The sequence below is a fragment of the Cebus imitator genome, unplaced genomic scaffold (genome assembly GCF_001604975.1).
Source record: "Cebus imitator isolate Cc_AM_T3 unplaced genomic scaffold, Cebus_imitator-1.0 Scaffold18, whole genome shotgun sequence".
Classification (NCBI taxonomy): Eukaryota; Metazoa; Chordata; class Mammalia; order Primates; family Cebidae; genus Cebus; species Cebus imitator.
The window spans coordinates 6656960-6672528 of NW_016107333.1; the positions used below are offsets into that span (position 1 = coordinate 6656960).

General features: G+C 43.9%; 1 protein-coding gene and 1 non-coding gene across 2 annotated transcripts in view; both read left to right on the top strand.

Moving 5' to 3' along the window:
* Nucleotides 1-15259, top strand: part of EDEM2 (ER degradation enhancing alpha-mannosidase like protein 2) — a 32070-nt gene extending 16811 nt beyond the window's left edge. Inside the window, exons 8-11 of the mRNA XM_017513565.2 lie at nucleotides 4850-4974; nucleotides 7288-7432; nucleotides 12058-12179; nucleotides 14693-15259. Of these exons, the coding sequence (XP_017369054.1) occupies nucleotides 4850-4974; nucleotides 7288-7432; nucleotides 12058-12179; nucleotides 14693-15193 (893 nt within the window). The 3' untranslated portion in view covers nucleotides 15194-15259. The remainder of the gene's footprint in view (nucleotides 1-4849; nucleotides 4975-7287; nucleotides 7433-12057; nucleotides 12180-14692) is intronic.
* Nucleotides 13602-13674, top strand: LOC119469294. The gene has a single exon (XR_005198098.1). It is a non-coding gene; the product is annotated as a small nucleolar RNA SNORD56 (small nucleolar RNA).
* Nucleotides 15260-15569: the final 310 nt, after the last annotated feature.

Here is a 15569-nt window from a genome sequence, read left to right on the forward strand (position 1 = left end):
TTGTTGATGTGTGGTTTGTTTATAAACTTTCTTTCTTTTTTTTTTGGAGACAGAGTCTTGCCCTGTCTCCCAGGCTGGATTGTAGTGGCACAATCTCGGCTCACTGCAACCTCTGCCTCCTGGGTTCAAGCGACACTCTTGCCTCAGCCTCCTGAGTAGCTGGGATTACAGGTGCACACCACCATGCCCAGCTAATTTTTGTGTTTTTAGTAGAAATGGGGTTTCATCATGTTGGCCAGGCTGGTCTCAAACTCTTGACCTCAGGTGATCTGCCCGCCTCGGCCTCCCAAAATGCTGGAATTACAGGCGTGAGCCACTGTGCCCAGCCTGAGTGCCTGCAGAATCAGTTCTGAATACCCAAGGCTGCATTCAGAGCCACTGTGGACTTACGCTGCCCACTTCATGCCCACTACACCACTTTATGCCTTCTTGCAAGATCCAGCTGAAGCATGCGGCATTCTCTGTGTGTGGCCCTGGATTTCTTAACTCCTGGCCATTGCACATGGTGTCTTCTTTGCCTAGAATGTCTTTTTTCCTGTCTTCCTGTGGCCAAATTCTTTTCACCCTTCAAAGCCTAGCTTAAATGTCACCTTGCCTAGAAAGTAGGTTGATCCTTCTTCAGAATTTAGGACCTTCAACATCTTTTTTGTGGTTAGCTCTCATCAATAGTTACAGCTTGGCCAGGTGTGGTGGCTCATGCCTGTAATCCCAGCACTTTGGGAGGCCAAGGCGGGTGAATCACAACATCAGGAGTTCAAGACCAGCCTGGCCAACATGGTGAAACCCCGTCTTTACTAAAAATACAAAAAAATTAGCTGGGCATGGTGGTGTGCACCTGTAATCCCAGCTACTCGGGAGGCTGTGTCAGGAGAATCACTTGAATCCAGTAGGTGGAGGTTGCAGTGAGCAGAGATCAAGCCATTGCACTCCAGCCTGGGTGACAGAGCAAGACTCTGTCTCAAACAAAACAAAACAAAACAAAACAAAACAAAACAAAAAAAACAGAGTTACAGCTCTACCAATTGAATGTAGGATCTATGCCTTATTCATTTTATGTTTCCCACAGTGCTTTACATGTAGTAGGGAATAGATTAATGCCTGTTGAACAAATACATCTTACCCTGTAGGCCCTTAGACACTAGCAATATCAAGGAATTGTTGAGCACCTAATTACTATGATTATTATAGCTGTGGTAGTCCCCTGTTATCCCCGGTTTTGATTTCCATGGTCAACTGCAGTCTGAAAATAGGTGAGTACAGTCAGATAAAATATTTTGAGGCTGGGTGCAGTGGCTCACATCTGTCATCCCCATGCTTTGGATGGGAGGATTGCTTAAGGCCAGGAGTTTGAGACCAGCCTGGGCAATATAGAGCAAGACCCCATCTCATAAAAAAAAAAAAAAAAGATATTTTGAGAAACCAAATTCACATAATTTCTTTTCTGTCTCTTACCAAAAGGACAAATTCACATAACTTCTATACCATGTATTGTTATAATTGTTCTGTTTTATTATTAGTTATTGTTCTTCATCTCTTCCCATGCCTAATTTATAAATTAAATTTTTTCGGCTGGGCACAGTGGGTCATCATGCCTGTAATCCCAGTGCTTTGGTAGACTGCTGCAAGACAATTGCTTGACCCCAAAAGTTTGAGATCAGCCTGGGCAACATGGTGAGACCTCATCTCTACAAAAAAATTTAAAAATTAGCTGGGCATGGTGGTGCATACCTGTGGTCCCAGCTACTTGGAAGGCTGAGGTGGAGGAGTGCTTAAGCCTGGGAGGTTGAGGGTGTAGTGAGCCATATCATACCACTGCACTTCAGCCTGAGTGACAGAGTAAGACCCTGTCTCAAAAATAAAAACGTTTTTAAACATTAATGAATTAAACTTTCTCATAGATATGTATGTATAGGAAAACAGTAGTCACACGTTGCTCAGTGACAGGGATACTTTCTGAGAATTGCATCATTAGGTGATTTCATCATTGTGCAAATGTCATAGGGTGTACTTAAGCAAACCTAGACGGTATAGCCAACTACATACCTAGGCTGTATGGTGTAGCCTATTGCTACTAGGCTACAAACCTGTACAGCATGTTACTCTACTGAATACTGTAGACAATTGTAATAGAATGGTAAGTATTTATGTATCTAAACATAGAAAAAGTACAGTACAAATACAGCATAAAAGATAAAAAGTGGTCCACCTACCATGAATGAAGTTTACAGGAGAGGAAGTTGCTCTGGGTGAGTCAGTGAGTGGTGAGTAAATGTCAAGGCCTAGGTCATTACACTGCTGTAAACTTTATAAATACTATACACGTAGGCTACACTAAATTTATTTAAAATTTTTATTTTCTTTCTCCAGTAATAATTTTTTTTTTTTTTTTTTTTTTTTTTTTTTGTTTTTTTTTTTTTTTTTTTTTTTTTTTTTTTTTTTTTTTTTGAGACAGAGTCTCCCCCTGTTGCCCAGGCTGGAGTGCAGTTGTGTAATCTTGGCTTACTGCAACCTCCGCCTCCTAGGTTCAAGCAATTCTCCTGCCTCAGCCTTCTGAGTAACTGGGATTACACACACACACCACCACGCCTGGCTAATTTTTGTATTTTTAGTAGAGATGGGGTTTCACCATGTTGGCCAGGTTTGTCACGAACTCCTGACCTCAGGTGATATCCACCCACCTCTGCCTCCCAAAGTGCTGGGATTACAGGCATGAGCCACCATGCCTGGCCTCCAATAATAGATTAATGTTAGCTTACTGTAACTTTTTTACTTTATAAACTTTAAAACTTTTAAACACTTTTGACTCATTTATAGTAACTCTTAACTTAAAACACATTATGGCCGGGCATGGTGGCTCTTGCCTGTAATCTCAGCACTTTGGGAGGCCGAGATGGGCATATCACAAGGTCAGGAGATTGAGACCATCCTGGCCAACATAGTGAAATGCTGTCTCTACTAAAAATTAACTGGGTATGGTGGCACGTGCCTGTAGTGCCAGCTACTCTGGAGGCTGAGGCAGGAGAATTATTTGAACTCAGGAGGTGGAGGTTGCAGTGAGCTGAGATCACACCACTGCACTCCAGCCTGGAGACAGAGCAAGACTCTGTCTTTAAAAAAAAAAAAAAAAAATTGTATAGCTATACAGAAATATTTTTTAATATCCTTATTCACTGAGTTTTTTTTCTATTTTTATTTTGTTTTTACCTTTTAAACTTTTTTGTTAAAAACTAAGATACAAACATGCATTAGCCTAGGCCCACAGAGGGTCAAGATCATCAATATCATTGTCTTCCACTCCCCCATGTTGTCCTAGTAGAAGGCCCTCAGGGGAAGTAATACTGAGTGCTGTCATCTCCTACGATAACAATGCCTTCTGGAATTCCTCAAAGGACCTGCCTGAAGCTGTTCACAGTTGACCTTTTTATATAAGTGGAAAGAGTACTCTAATGATGAAAGTATGGTATAGTGAATACATAAAGCAATAAATAGTTGTTTATTATCAAATATCGTGTACTGTATATAATTGTATATGTTATACTTTTATGACTGGCAGCACAGTAGATTTGTTTACACCAGCATCACCACAAACACGTGAATAATGCATTGCATTATAAAAGTACAACAGTTACGATATCTTTAGGCTGTGGGAATTTTTCAGCTCTATTATAATCTTACAGGACCACCACCATCTATACAGTTCGGTGTTGACCGAGATGTTGTTATGTGGCGCATGACTGTATATAGAGTTGATTTAGTACTATCCATGGTTTCAGACATCCACTGAGGGTCTTGGAAAGTATTCCCCTCAAATAAGGGGAGACTACTGTACTCATTTATTCAAAAAATATTTCTTGAATACCATGGATGTGGCAAGCATTGTGCCAAGCTCTGAACATGGACTGCTTCATATCATCCTTACAACTTTTGTTATCTTATTTATTTGCATGTATATTTGGCACTTTGTCCATTCAGAAAATATTTATTGCTCGTACTAATGTGGGGGATTCTGCAAGGAACAAAGCAAGGTCCCAGGCCTCATGGATTTACAATCTAGGGGAGAGATATGAGGGATAAATGCAAGTTCCCACTAGAATGTAAGTTCTCTGAGGGCTGGACTTTGTCTTGTTTACAACCACATAGGTACTTGGTACCTAGTAGGTGCTCAGCAAATGTTTGTTTTTTAAATAAATGACTGAAAGGTCCCACAGCTACATAACATTACTGTGTTAGTCCATTTTCATACTGCTGATAAAGACACAGTCAAGACTGGGTAATTTATAAAGAAAAAGAAGTTTAATGGACTCACAGTTCCACATGACTGGGGAGGCCTCACAATCATGGTGGAAAGCAAAAGGCACATCTTATGTGGTGGCAGGCAAGAGAGAATGAGAGCCAAGTGAAAGGGTTTCCCCTGATAAAACCATCAGATCTCATGAGACTTACTACCACGAGAATTGTATGGGGGAGACCACCACGATTCAGTTATCTCCCACCAGGTCCCTTCCACAACACATGGGAATTATGGGAGCTGCAATTCAACATGAGATGTAGGTGGGGACACAACCAAACCATATCAATTACTTTCCCCATTTTATAGATAATAAGGCTGCGACTTACAAGGGAAAAACCTGCCCCAGGTCACAGCTAGCAAGTGCTAGAGCTGGAAATCCAGGAATTTGAGCCTGAAAGTTTGACTCCAGAATCCATGCTCCTTTCTAGTCAGCTTGCCTCATTGCATCCTGGCACTCTTTCAAAAGTATAAGTCCTCACATCTGCTATCCAGGCCTGCCTTTTGTCCAGGCCTCTCTTAATCACTCATATGTCCGTGATCTCACCTCCCCCACTGCAGAGTATAACAAAGCCATCCGGAACTACACCCGCTTCGATGACTGGTACCTGTGGGTGCAGATGTACAAGGGGACTGTGTCCATGCCAGTCTTCCAGTCCTTGGAGGCCTACTGGCCTGGTCTTCAGGTAGGAATGATCAAAGAATGTGGGTCTGGCAAAGCAAGCTCATTTTGATATATAAGTCAAATAAGATACTTTGTGAGTTGCTTGAGTACTCTTTTTGGAGGGACAGGTTGAGGATGGAAGAGAGACCTAGAGTGAATTAGATAGATTTAGAGTTCTGCCAAATTGAGTGTCAGGAACTGAGCTTCCAGTTTGCCATGGAATGTTGTAGTCCTTAAAATAAAAGCCGACAGTACATTTCCAGTCTGGGCAGGAACAGCCATTGGCAACAGCTGTTTCTCCACTGGGCATTTCTGTCCGAGCTTGACAGTGGGCCTCAGGAAGGGTGGGAAGCAGCTCATGCCACTCTGCCATCTCGTTATTTTCCCATTACATGGTCTGATGGAGTTGCAGCCGGAAGAATCTTAGAGCTCGTCTAATCTACTCCCTTTGGTGTTTCAAAACAGTGCATGTACCAAGGTGTTCTTATAATCTAGATTTTTAAAAGTTTAAAGAAAAAGTAGTCCCACCTGGGCAACATAGCAAGACCTCATCTCTACAAAAAATAAAAAATTAGCTGAGTGTGGTGGCACATGCCTTTAGTCCCAGCTACAGGAGAGACTGCGGTGGAAGGATTGCTTGAGCCCAGGAGATCAAGGCTGCAGTGAACCATGATCACGCCACTGCAGCCTGGGCTACAGAGTGAGACCCTGCCTCAAAAAACAAAATAAAACAAAACAAATGACCACCAGATTTCTATCCAGAATAACCGGCTAGACATTATGCCATTTACCAAGAAGGGAAGAAGGCCAAAGCAGGAAGACAACTTTGTGGGAAAGTAGGGGAACCAAGAAATTTGTTTAGGAGTTGCCAAGTTTATTCTGTCCATGAGACATCCAATGAAGATGTCAAGGTCAGCTGCTTCCTTGTTAGATTACATTAATAGTAATGGCTACTTACTAATAGCTGGTAAAATTATGAATGCATATGTACTTTGACCCAGTGATCCTAATTCTGAAAATGTACCTTACATACAACACTTTACATCTGTTTGATGTGACATATATACAGAATTATTTATTGCCACATTAGTTGTTGGAACCAAGTCAAAAATATCTGAAAGCCAAATTTCTGAATCTGAAAATATGGAGATAATTAATATCCCTATTAATAAGAAACCAAAGGCTATTTTTTAGTGTTGGGAAAATAACATATACTCATGCATAAAGAAACTCTGGAAAATTATACAAGACACCAGTAATGGTTATCTGAGGCTGGGCATAATGGGTCATGCTTGTAATCCCAGCATATTGGGAGGCTGAGGTAGGCAGATCACTTGAGCCCAGGAGTTTGAGGCTAGCCAGGCAGCAAAATGAGACCCCCCATCTCCACAGAAAATAAAAACATTAGCCAGGAGTTGTGGAGTGTGCCTGTGGTCCCAGCTACATGGGAGGCTGAGGTGGGAGGATCTCTTGAGCCTAGGAGGTCAAGGCTGCAGTGAACCATAATTGTGCCATTGCACTCCAGCCTGGGAGACAGAGCCAGACCCTGTCTCAAAAACAAAAACAAAAACAAAAATGGTTATCTGTTGGGAGTGTGGTGTGGGAGACAGAGCCAGACCCTGTCTCAAAAACAAAAACAAAAACAAAAAAATGGTTATCTGTTGGGAGTGCGGTGTGGGAATGAGACATAGGACAAACTTTTCCCTATTAGAATTTTGAACTGGCTGGCTGAATTCTAAAACTGTGAATAGCTGACATTTACTCTGAAGATATAGGGACTTAATATACAATCTCTGTTCCTTCCAACAATGTACGAGATAGGTGGTGTATTTTACGTCTCATATATGAGGCTCAGCGAAGTCCAGTGTCTGGCTCAGCACCACACTGAGTAACTGGCAGACTCAGGGATTAATTAAAGGCCTTTTTGGCCCTACAGATTTTACTTTGTCTTTTCTTGAGGTTGTCTGTGGGGTTTTGTCTGTGGGTTTTATTTTTTTTAGACAGTTTCACTCTTGTTGCCCAGGCTGGAATGCAATGATGTGATCTCAGCTTATCGCAACCTCTGCCTCTTGGTTTCAAGCGATTCGTCTGCCTCAGCCTCCTGAGTAGCTGGGATTACAGACATGCGCCACCATACCTGGCTAGTTTTTGTATTTTTAGTAGAGACGGGGTTTCTCCATGTTGGTCAGGCTGGTCTCAAACTCCTGACCTCAGGTGATCCACCCGCCTTGGCCTCCCAAAGTGCTGGGATTACAGGCGTGAGCCACCATGCCCAGCCTGTCTGTGGGATTTTATGCCTGATGTCTACCTGCCTGACAGCCACTTTCTCCCCCAGAGCCTCATTGGAGACATTGACAATGCCATGAGGACCTTCCTCAACTACTACACCGTATGGAAGCAGTTTGGGGGGCTCCCAGAATTCTACAACATTCCTCAGGGATACACAGTGGAGAAGCGAGAGGGCTACCCGCTTCGGCCAGGTGAGCAGCATTTCTTGTCATCTGCCTGCAGGCCCTGGTTCCTGAAACCCCAAACCCTCTCTACAAGGCTCCATGCTCCACAACTGCTCACAAGTTCATTTTTTCCCCATTTCTGTTCCTTCCAGTGGCTCTGGGTGGTTTTCTTACTAGGAGTTAATTATCCCTGTGTTTTCAGATATGGAAACTGAGGCCTAGTGGGATGAAATGGCTTGCCCCTGGCTCTTAAGTGCAGAGCTAGGCCAGGAACCTAGGACTCCTAACTAAATCATGTGCTCTTTCAAATCAGGAAATGAGTGAGAAGGAAAAGGCCAAGGTTGACTCCTTTTGATCTCCTGCCATCAGGATTCCAGAAGTGTAGGCAAACTTCCTAAGGCCGTGGGTCAGATAAATTATGTTTACGTGTATGGAATGTTAGAACTTTGGACAGGCCTTAGGAATTACCTAGTCTCTTCCACCTCCCGATTTACAGCTCAGAATCAAGCAAAGGACAATACATGAAACACTGTCTTATGTTCCTTTCCAGCCCCGATGCCCTCTGATTCACTTCAGGGAAGCTGAAAATTGTGAGGAGGGGAAGAAAAAGGGGGACAAAGGAAGGAAGCTTAGTCAGCACACATCGTCATCCCCTCACCCTAAAACAGGCCATGAGCCCATTTTTTTAACACATTTCTCACTTTCCCACCTGAATTGCCTTTTAGCCATGGGACAGGCCTTCCTAGTGGCTTCTGCTTATGCTGCCTTCCTGTACCCCATTTCCTTCCTCTTCTAACTCACGTGGTTATTGTAGGAGGTGTGGATGGGACCAGGAGAGGGGCAAAGAGCAAATTAGTCACTTTTCTCTCCTTAGAGGCCACTGTTCTTGGTGTTTCCCATGCATTTGTTCTCATGGCATGTTTTTAAAACAAGAAACTCAGGCCGGGCATGGTGGCTCACACCTGTAATCCCAGCACTTTGAGAGGCCGAGGTGGGCGGATCACCTGAGGTCAGGAGTTGAAGACTTCCTGACCAATATGGTTAAACACTGTCTCTACTAAAAATACAAAAATTAGTCAGGCATGGTGGCAGATGCCTGTAGTCCCAGCTACTTGGGAGGCCAAGACAGGAGAATTGCTGGAGCCTGGAAGATGGAGCTTGCAGTGAGCCGAGATCGCACCACTGCACTCCAGCCTGGGCAACAGAGGGAGATTCTGTCTCAAAAAAAAAAAATGAAAAGAAAAAAAGGAAAGGTCAGGAAGGGACAGGTCGTCTGCATGTTTCACAGAGGCATGTAAACTTAACCCAAGGAGCCTGGCCTTTATAAATAAATAAATAAATAAATAAAAATAAGGCACCACTGTCAAGAATCCAGGAGTCATCCTTTCTACCCCAAAACAATGACAAATAGGAGAGAAGGACTACTCTTTCACTGGATTGGCCAGAGCCTTATACTCTGATATATGTTTCTGATCAGCAGTGTTGGAGCACAGAGCCTGGCCTAAAGGCTTCTGCAGGCTTTTACTTCTAATTCCAAATCTAAACTTCAGGCTGTCGCCTTCCTCTAGAGCAGGGATCCCCAACTCCCAGGCCATGCACCAATACCAGTCTGTGGCCTGTTAGAAACCAGGTCATGCCAGGTACAGTGGCTCATGGCTGTAATCCCAGTGCTTTGGGAGGCCGAGGCGGGTGGATCACAAGGTCAGGAGTTCGAGACCAGCCTGACCAACATAGTGAAACCCCATCTCTACTAAAAATACAAAAATTAACCGGGCATGGTGGCACACTCTGTAATCCCAGCTACTCAGGAGGCTGAGGCAGGAGGATCGCTTGAGCCTGGGAGACAAAGGTTGCAGTGAACCGAGATCGCACCACTGCACTCCAGCCTTGGTGACAGAGAGAGAGTCCATCTCAAAAAACAAAGAAAAAAGAAACCAGGTCACACAGCAGGTGGTGAGCAGCCTGTGAGTGAGTGAGCTTCATCTGCATTTACAGCCGCTCCCCATCGCTCGAGTTGCTGCCTGAGCTCCATCTCCTGTCAGATCAGCCGCCGCATTAGATGCTTATAGGAGCAAGAACTGTATTGTGAACTGCACATGTGAGACATCTAGGTTACATGCTCCTTATCAGAACCTAATGCCTGATGATCTCTCAGTATCTCCCATATCTCCATCACCCCTACATGAGGCTGTCTAGTTGCAGGAAAACAAGCTCAGGGCTCTCAAAGATTCTACATTATGGTGGATTGTATAATTATTTCATTGTATATTACAATGTAATAATAATATAAAGTACACAATAAATGTAATGCACTTGAATTATCCCAAAACCATCCCCTACAATCCCAGTTCATGGAAAAATTGTCTTCCATGAAACTGGTCCCTGGTGCCAAAAAGGTTGGGGACCACTGCTCTACAGAGTTGGTCAGATGCACAGGAAAGTGAAGCAGTAACTAACAAGCTCATGCACGAGGAGAGAAGGACCATGACTGGGCATGGGGCTCTGGCCCCAGCAGCTGCTAGAAGCAGAAGAGGCTGAGTGCAGTGGCTCATGTCTGTAATCCCAGCACTTTGGGAGGTCAAGGCAGGTGAATCAACTGAGGTCAGGAGTTCGAGACCAGCCTGACACTGTGGCGAAACCCCATGTCTACTAAAAATACAGAAATTAGCCGGGCATGGTCACGGGCACCTGTAATCCTAGCTATTCGGGAGGCTGAGACAGGAGAATTGCTTGAATCCAGGAGGTGGAGGTTGCAGTGAGCCAAGATCGTGCCACTGCACTCCAGCCTGGGTGACAGAGTGAGACTCCATCTCAAAAAAAAAAAAAAAAAAACAACGAAAAGAAGAGGAAGCCTCCTATGAGAGCGCTATCTTTTCTGCTTTTGAACACACAGAATGTGTTCATCTAGCAGTGAGTGTGCCCTAGTCTATGACTTAGAATATGAGCAATTACATTAGCAATTGTCTAGAGGTCTGTAAGGGGAGAAGAGGAGGAAGTAAAAGAGAAATGGGGAGATAGGCAGGGACCTTTTCTCTAAAATGAGAACTGGAGGCTGGGTGCAGTGACTCACGCCTATAATTTCAGCACTTTAGGAGGCCAAGGCAGGCGGATCACTTGAGGTCAGGAGTTTGAGACAAGCCTGGCCAATATGACAAAACCCTGTCTCCACTAAAAATACAAAAATTAGCCAGGACTGTAATCCCAGCTACTTGGGAGGTTGAGGCATGAGAATTGCTTGAACATGGGAGATGGAGGTTGCAGTGAGTGGAGATTGTGCCACAGCACTCCAGCCTGGGTGACAGAGCGAGACTCTGTCACACACAAAAAATAATTAATTAAATAAAATAAGAACTAGAGTTTGCAGCAATAAACCAAAAGGGAAAGAAGCACTGATCAAGCCCAGGGGAAAACAGAACAGAAGATTGGGGGAGATGATGGTATAGAAAGGGGACAGGGGTTCTTCTCTCTTAGAAAAGGTGGATAAAATAGAAAGCATACTGAGCCGAAGTCACCCTTGAAGTCAACTCTGCAAAAGTTCTTCAGGTGTTTGAAAGCAATAAACACATTTTCCTGGATTTTCTTTTCTCTAGAATAAATATTCTCATCTGGACCCACTCCTGTTGGCTAATACTCATCTTAAGATAGAGCTCATGTCTTAACATCAAGTTCCAGTTGAGGCACAGAGTTGGGCAAGACAAAACATCATTTTCTTCTGGGCACAGTGAACTGACAACTACATCTTTGTTAGATTGATGTTTTGATGTTTGTTGTTGTTATTTGTTCATTTGTTTGCTTTGAGATAAGGTCTCACTCTGTCAACCAGGCTGAAGTGCTGCAGGGGCTTGCTCACACCTCATTGCAGCCTCAAACTGCTGGGCTCAAGTGATCCTCCTACCACAGCCTCCTGAGTAGCTAGGACTACAGATGCATGCCACATCCAGCTAATTATTTTTATTTTTTGTAAGGACAAGATCTCACTATATTGCCCAGGCTGGCCTCAAACTCCTGGGCTCAAACGATCCTCTCCCCTTGGCCTCCCAAAGCACTGGGATTACAGGCATGAACCACCATGCCTGGCCTGCTCTTGGTTATCTTAGCCTTCATCTTTTGGCCTCCTCTATCTCAGAAAGAGCCTTATGATGCCAGGCTCTTACTCTTCTTTTGAGTTTTGGAATTAGGTTAGACTCTGAGTGACAGAAAAAAAATAGTAGCTTAATTAGGATAGAAATTTTTTCTCTCTCAAGTTCAGAGCCTATATGGCTCGCCATGGCATCCTTAATCCCACCTAGCTGTTAGAATAATTGTTAGCGTTGGCAGCCAGGCAGCCTGTGTTTAGCTGAAGTTTAGGAATTCTGCTACTAAGGAGGAAGCGGGGAACAGCCTCTGCCACCTTCTCTACCCCAGATCCTGGCTACCTTTCTTTCCCTTGGGGTGGGAATCACTGGTCAGCCTGAATGTGCTGGTCTCTCCTGAGCTTCAAGCTTTGGGTATACTGGCTCTGAAATTCAGCATTGGATGAGGTATCCTGTGTTCCTACTAGTTGGGGCCTTATGGACAAGCTATGGAGGAGAGTAGTCCCTCACTGCCCTAAGAGGCCCCAGGCCATCCCTGTGCAGCCACTGACTGAGGAGGGTCTGCTTTGGACTTTGCAGAACTCATTGAAAGCGCAATGTACCTCTACCGTGCCACGGGGGATCCCACCCTTCTAGAACTTGGAAGAGATGCTGTGGAATCCATTGAAAAAATCAGCAAGGTGGAGTGTGGATTTGCAACCGTAAGTGTTTTCATGGCCCCAAGAACTGGGAAGAATTTCCCCATTGCTGCTAAAAAGCCTCTTTAAGAGTAGAGCTTTGGGAGTTCTGATGTATCAGCACTAGAAGGGACCTTGGAGATAGACATAATGCCTGTGTTTTACAGATGGGGAGACCAAAGAACAGAGAAGCTAAGTGCCTTGCTAAAGATCTCACAGCTAGTAGAGGTAGAGCTAAGATTAGTTCCTCGGGATTTTGACCCAGGCCCTTGCCATTCCTCCCACATCAGAGATCCTTGATCTGTTTGAATTGGTGACTTTGAAAAGGCGAGTTTCGTAAAAAGTTTTGTTAGGGAAATCCAGAGTCCCATAGCCCTATATTCAGACCTGGGACTCCTTAACAAAGCAGTCCTACTTAGTCTTCCAGATATTTATTGAATGTCTTTCACATGCCAGGCACTCTGCTAGCCCAAGGGTTATAGCGGTGACCCTGCTCTCACAGAGCTTACATTTTAATGAGAAAAAAACCATGAATGTGTATCTGGTAGACAGAAGGCCAGTGTGGCTGGAGTGGCGTAAGCAAGGAGAAAAGTGGGAAGAAATAAGGTCCCAGAGGTAGGCAGGGGCTAGATCACAGGGCTTTGTGTAAGCCACAGGAAAGAGTTTGGGTTTTTTTCTCCTTGGAATATGAAGACTTGGTAGGATTTACAGCAGAGTAGTGACATGATCTGATTCGTATTTTAGAAAGATCGCTCTGGCTGCTCTGTGGAGAATAGATTGAAAGGTCAAAGGTGAGAGGCATCTCACATCCATATAGGACCCAAGCAGGCAAGATATAAATAGCCATTGCGGATGTAGAAGAAAATGGTCTGGAAGAAAATTCCCCTGAAAGCCTACAGAGTTGGGGCTGGGGTATGGAATTCAAAACTACAACAAAAAACTTATTTTGCTCTTGGAGTATGTTTGAATTAGAATTTTAAAAAAACAACTTATTTTGCAAAATTTTGTAATGTGATTGTATTCTATAAGTAAAATATAGATAAGTGTAGGCGAAGAGAGAAGACCTGCATGTGGAGGGGGAAAAATAAAGCCCTGATATGATTTGGTTTCTAATATGCCGTATTGTGTAAAAAACCAAAATGATAAGCCTACTGGGGTTTTCCTAGGAATGCTGGGCTCATTTCCGTGAATATGAAGCCCTTTGGAGGTCTTCCGTGGTGATGGGAACAGGCATCTGACCTTTGTCAAACAGGGCAAGAAAATAATAGTCTTGATATATCAAGACCATATTTGAGTCATATTTTTAAATGTAAGATAAAGTCCACTGAGAATGTTTTGTTTAAAAGCATTACTAATTCTGAGAAGCTAAAATAAATGTTTATAGCAAGTAATCTTAGTCATCTATGCCTGAAAACTCAGTTGAAATTCTCTAAATAAGACTCCTTACTAAAACAATGTCAATAGTTTTCATCAACAGCAGTACCTAGTTAGTAAGTATCGATACTCTGGGTCTGAATGGAGGGGAAAAAAAAGACTCCTTATCAGTTGTTTACAAAAACTTGGGAATCACCGGAATGCCCTTCCAGGGAGGTAGCTAAGTAAATGGTGATACATTTTCACAATGGAATCCTATGCCATCATTAAAAGGGACAATAGCTCTGTGTTTATAGTCACAAAAAGGTGGGATAAATGGGATAGGAGATTGTCCTGTCATAGAGGAAGGTTATTGGAGACCTTTCTGGTGAGGAAGCCTTTGAGCAGAGACTTGAAGGAAGGGAGGGAGTAAGCCATGAGGAAAACTGGAGGCAAGAGTGCTCCAGGCTGAAAGAACCACAGATGCAAAGAGCCCGAGGCAGGAGTGTGTGCTAGCTCAGGACAGAAAGGTAGCAGCTGGAGCTCTTAGAGAGGTAAGAGGTGAGGGCAGGGAGGGAGGGAGCAGGGACCAGGTCATGACTCCATTTTTATCCTGCATGAAAGTGTTGGGTAGAGATTGACAGGAAGACTTACGCTATAAATATACTATAGGGGCTGGGTGTGTGTCTCATGCCTGTCATCCTGGCACTTTGGGAGGCCAAGGCAGGAGGAATTGCTTGAGTCTGGGATTTCGAGACCAGCCTGGGCAACACGGTGAGATCCCCATCTCTATTTTTTAAAATAGTACAAAAATAAATGCACTGTAGGGCTAAGGATGAAAACTGGAAGCCAATTTGGAAACTGATGTGATAATCCAGACCAGCCTGGGTAAACATGGTGAAACTCCATCTCTATTTTTTAAAATAGTAAATAAGTAAGTAAGTAAATAAATAAATAAACCATAAGGCTAAGGATGGAAGCCGGGAGCCTACTGGGAAGCTGATGAGATAATCTAGGTGAGAGATGATGGTGGCTTGGGAAAGAGTGAAGTCCTGAAAGTTTCAGTGATTTGCTCACAGGCCCTCAGCTGCTTAGTGGCAGAACAGGAACTCTTAAGGGATTGTCTGCCCCTTACTACCAAATGGTGATGCTGTTCCAACTTGCTTCCTTCCCCCACGTGTCAGATCAAAGATCTGCGAGACCACAAGCTGGACAACCGCATGGAGTCATTCTTCCTGGCCGAGACTGTGAAATACCTCTACCTTCTGTTTGACCCAACAAACTTCATCCACAACAATGGCTCTACCTTTGACGCAGTGATCACCCCCTATGGGGAGTGCATCCTGGGGGCTGGGGGGTACATCTTCAACACAGAAGCTCACCCCATTGACCCTGCTGCCCTGCACTGCTGCCGGAGGCTGAAGGAAGAGCAGTGGGAGGTGGAGGACTTGATGAGGGAATTCTACGCTCTCAAACGGAACAGGTCAAAATTTCAGAAGAAGACTGTGAGTTCGGGGCCATGGGAACCCCCAGCAGGGCCAGGAACACTCTTCTCACCTGAAAACCATGACCAGGCAAGGGAGAGGAAGCCTGCCAAACAGAAGGTCCCACTTCTCAGCTGCCCCAGTCAGCCTTTCACCTCCAAGTTGGCATTACTGGGACAGGTTTTCCTAGACTCCTCGTAACCACTGGATAATTTTTTTATTTTTATTTTTGTGAGACTAAATAATAAATCTGCTTTTGGCTATCATGTTTTGGATGTCATGTTTTATATATTGGGCTATTTCATGAGGTTTCATTCAAAGAAAGGATTGGTGGCTATGGGCAATTGTGAATCTAGTTAATTTTCTCATGCAGTTGGAAAAAAGGGGGTTCCAAAGATCCCAGGGTCCATAGTTGAATCTCCCTTCCTTTTCTGGTGTCTTTCGGGAAAGTGTTGCCATAAATGTATTTCTTAGTTAGTTCTGGCTCTAACCTGTGCTGCCTACTCTTTTTTTTTTTTTTTTTTTTTTTTTTTTTTTTTTTTTTTTTTTTTCCTACCTCCTTCCCTTCCTCCATCTG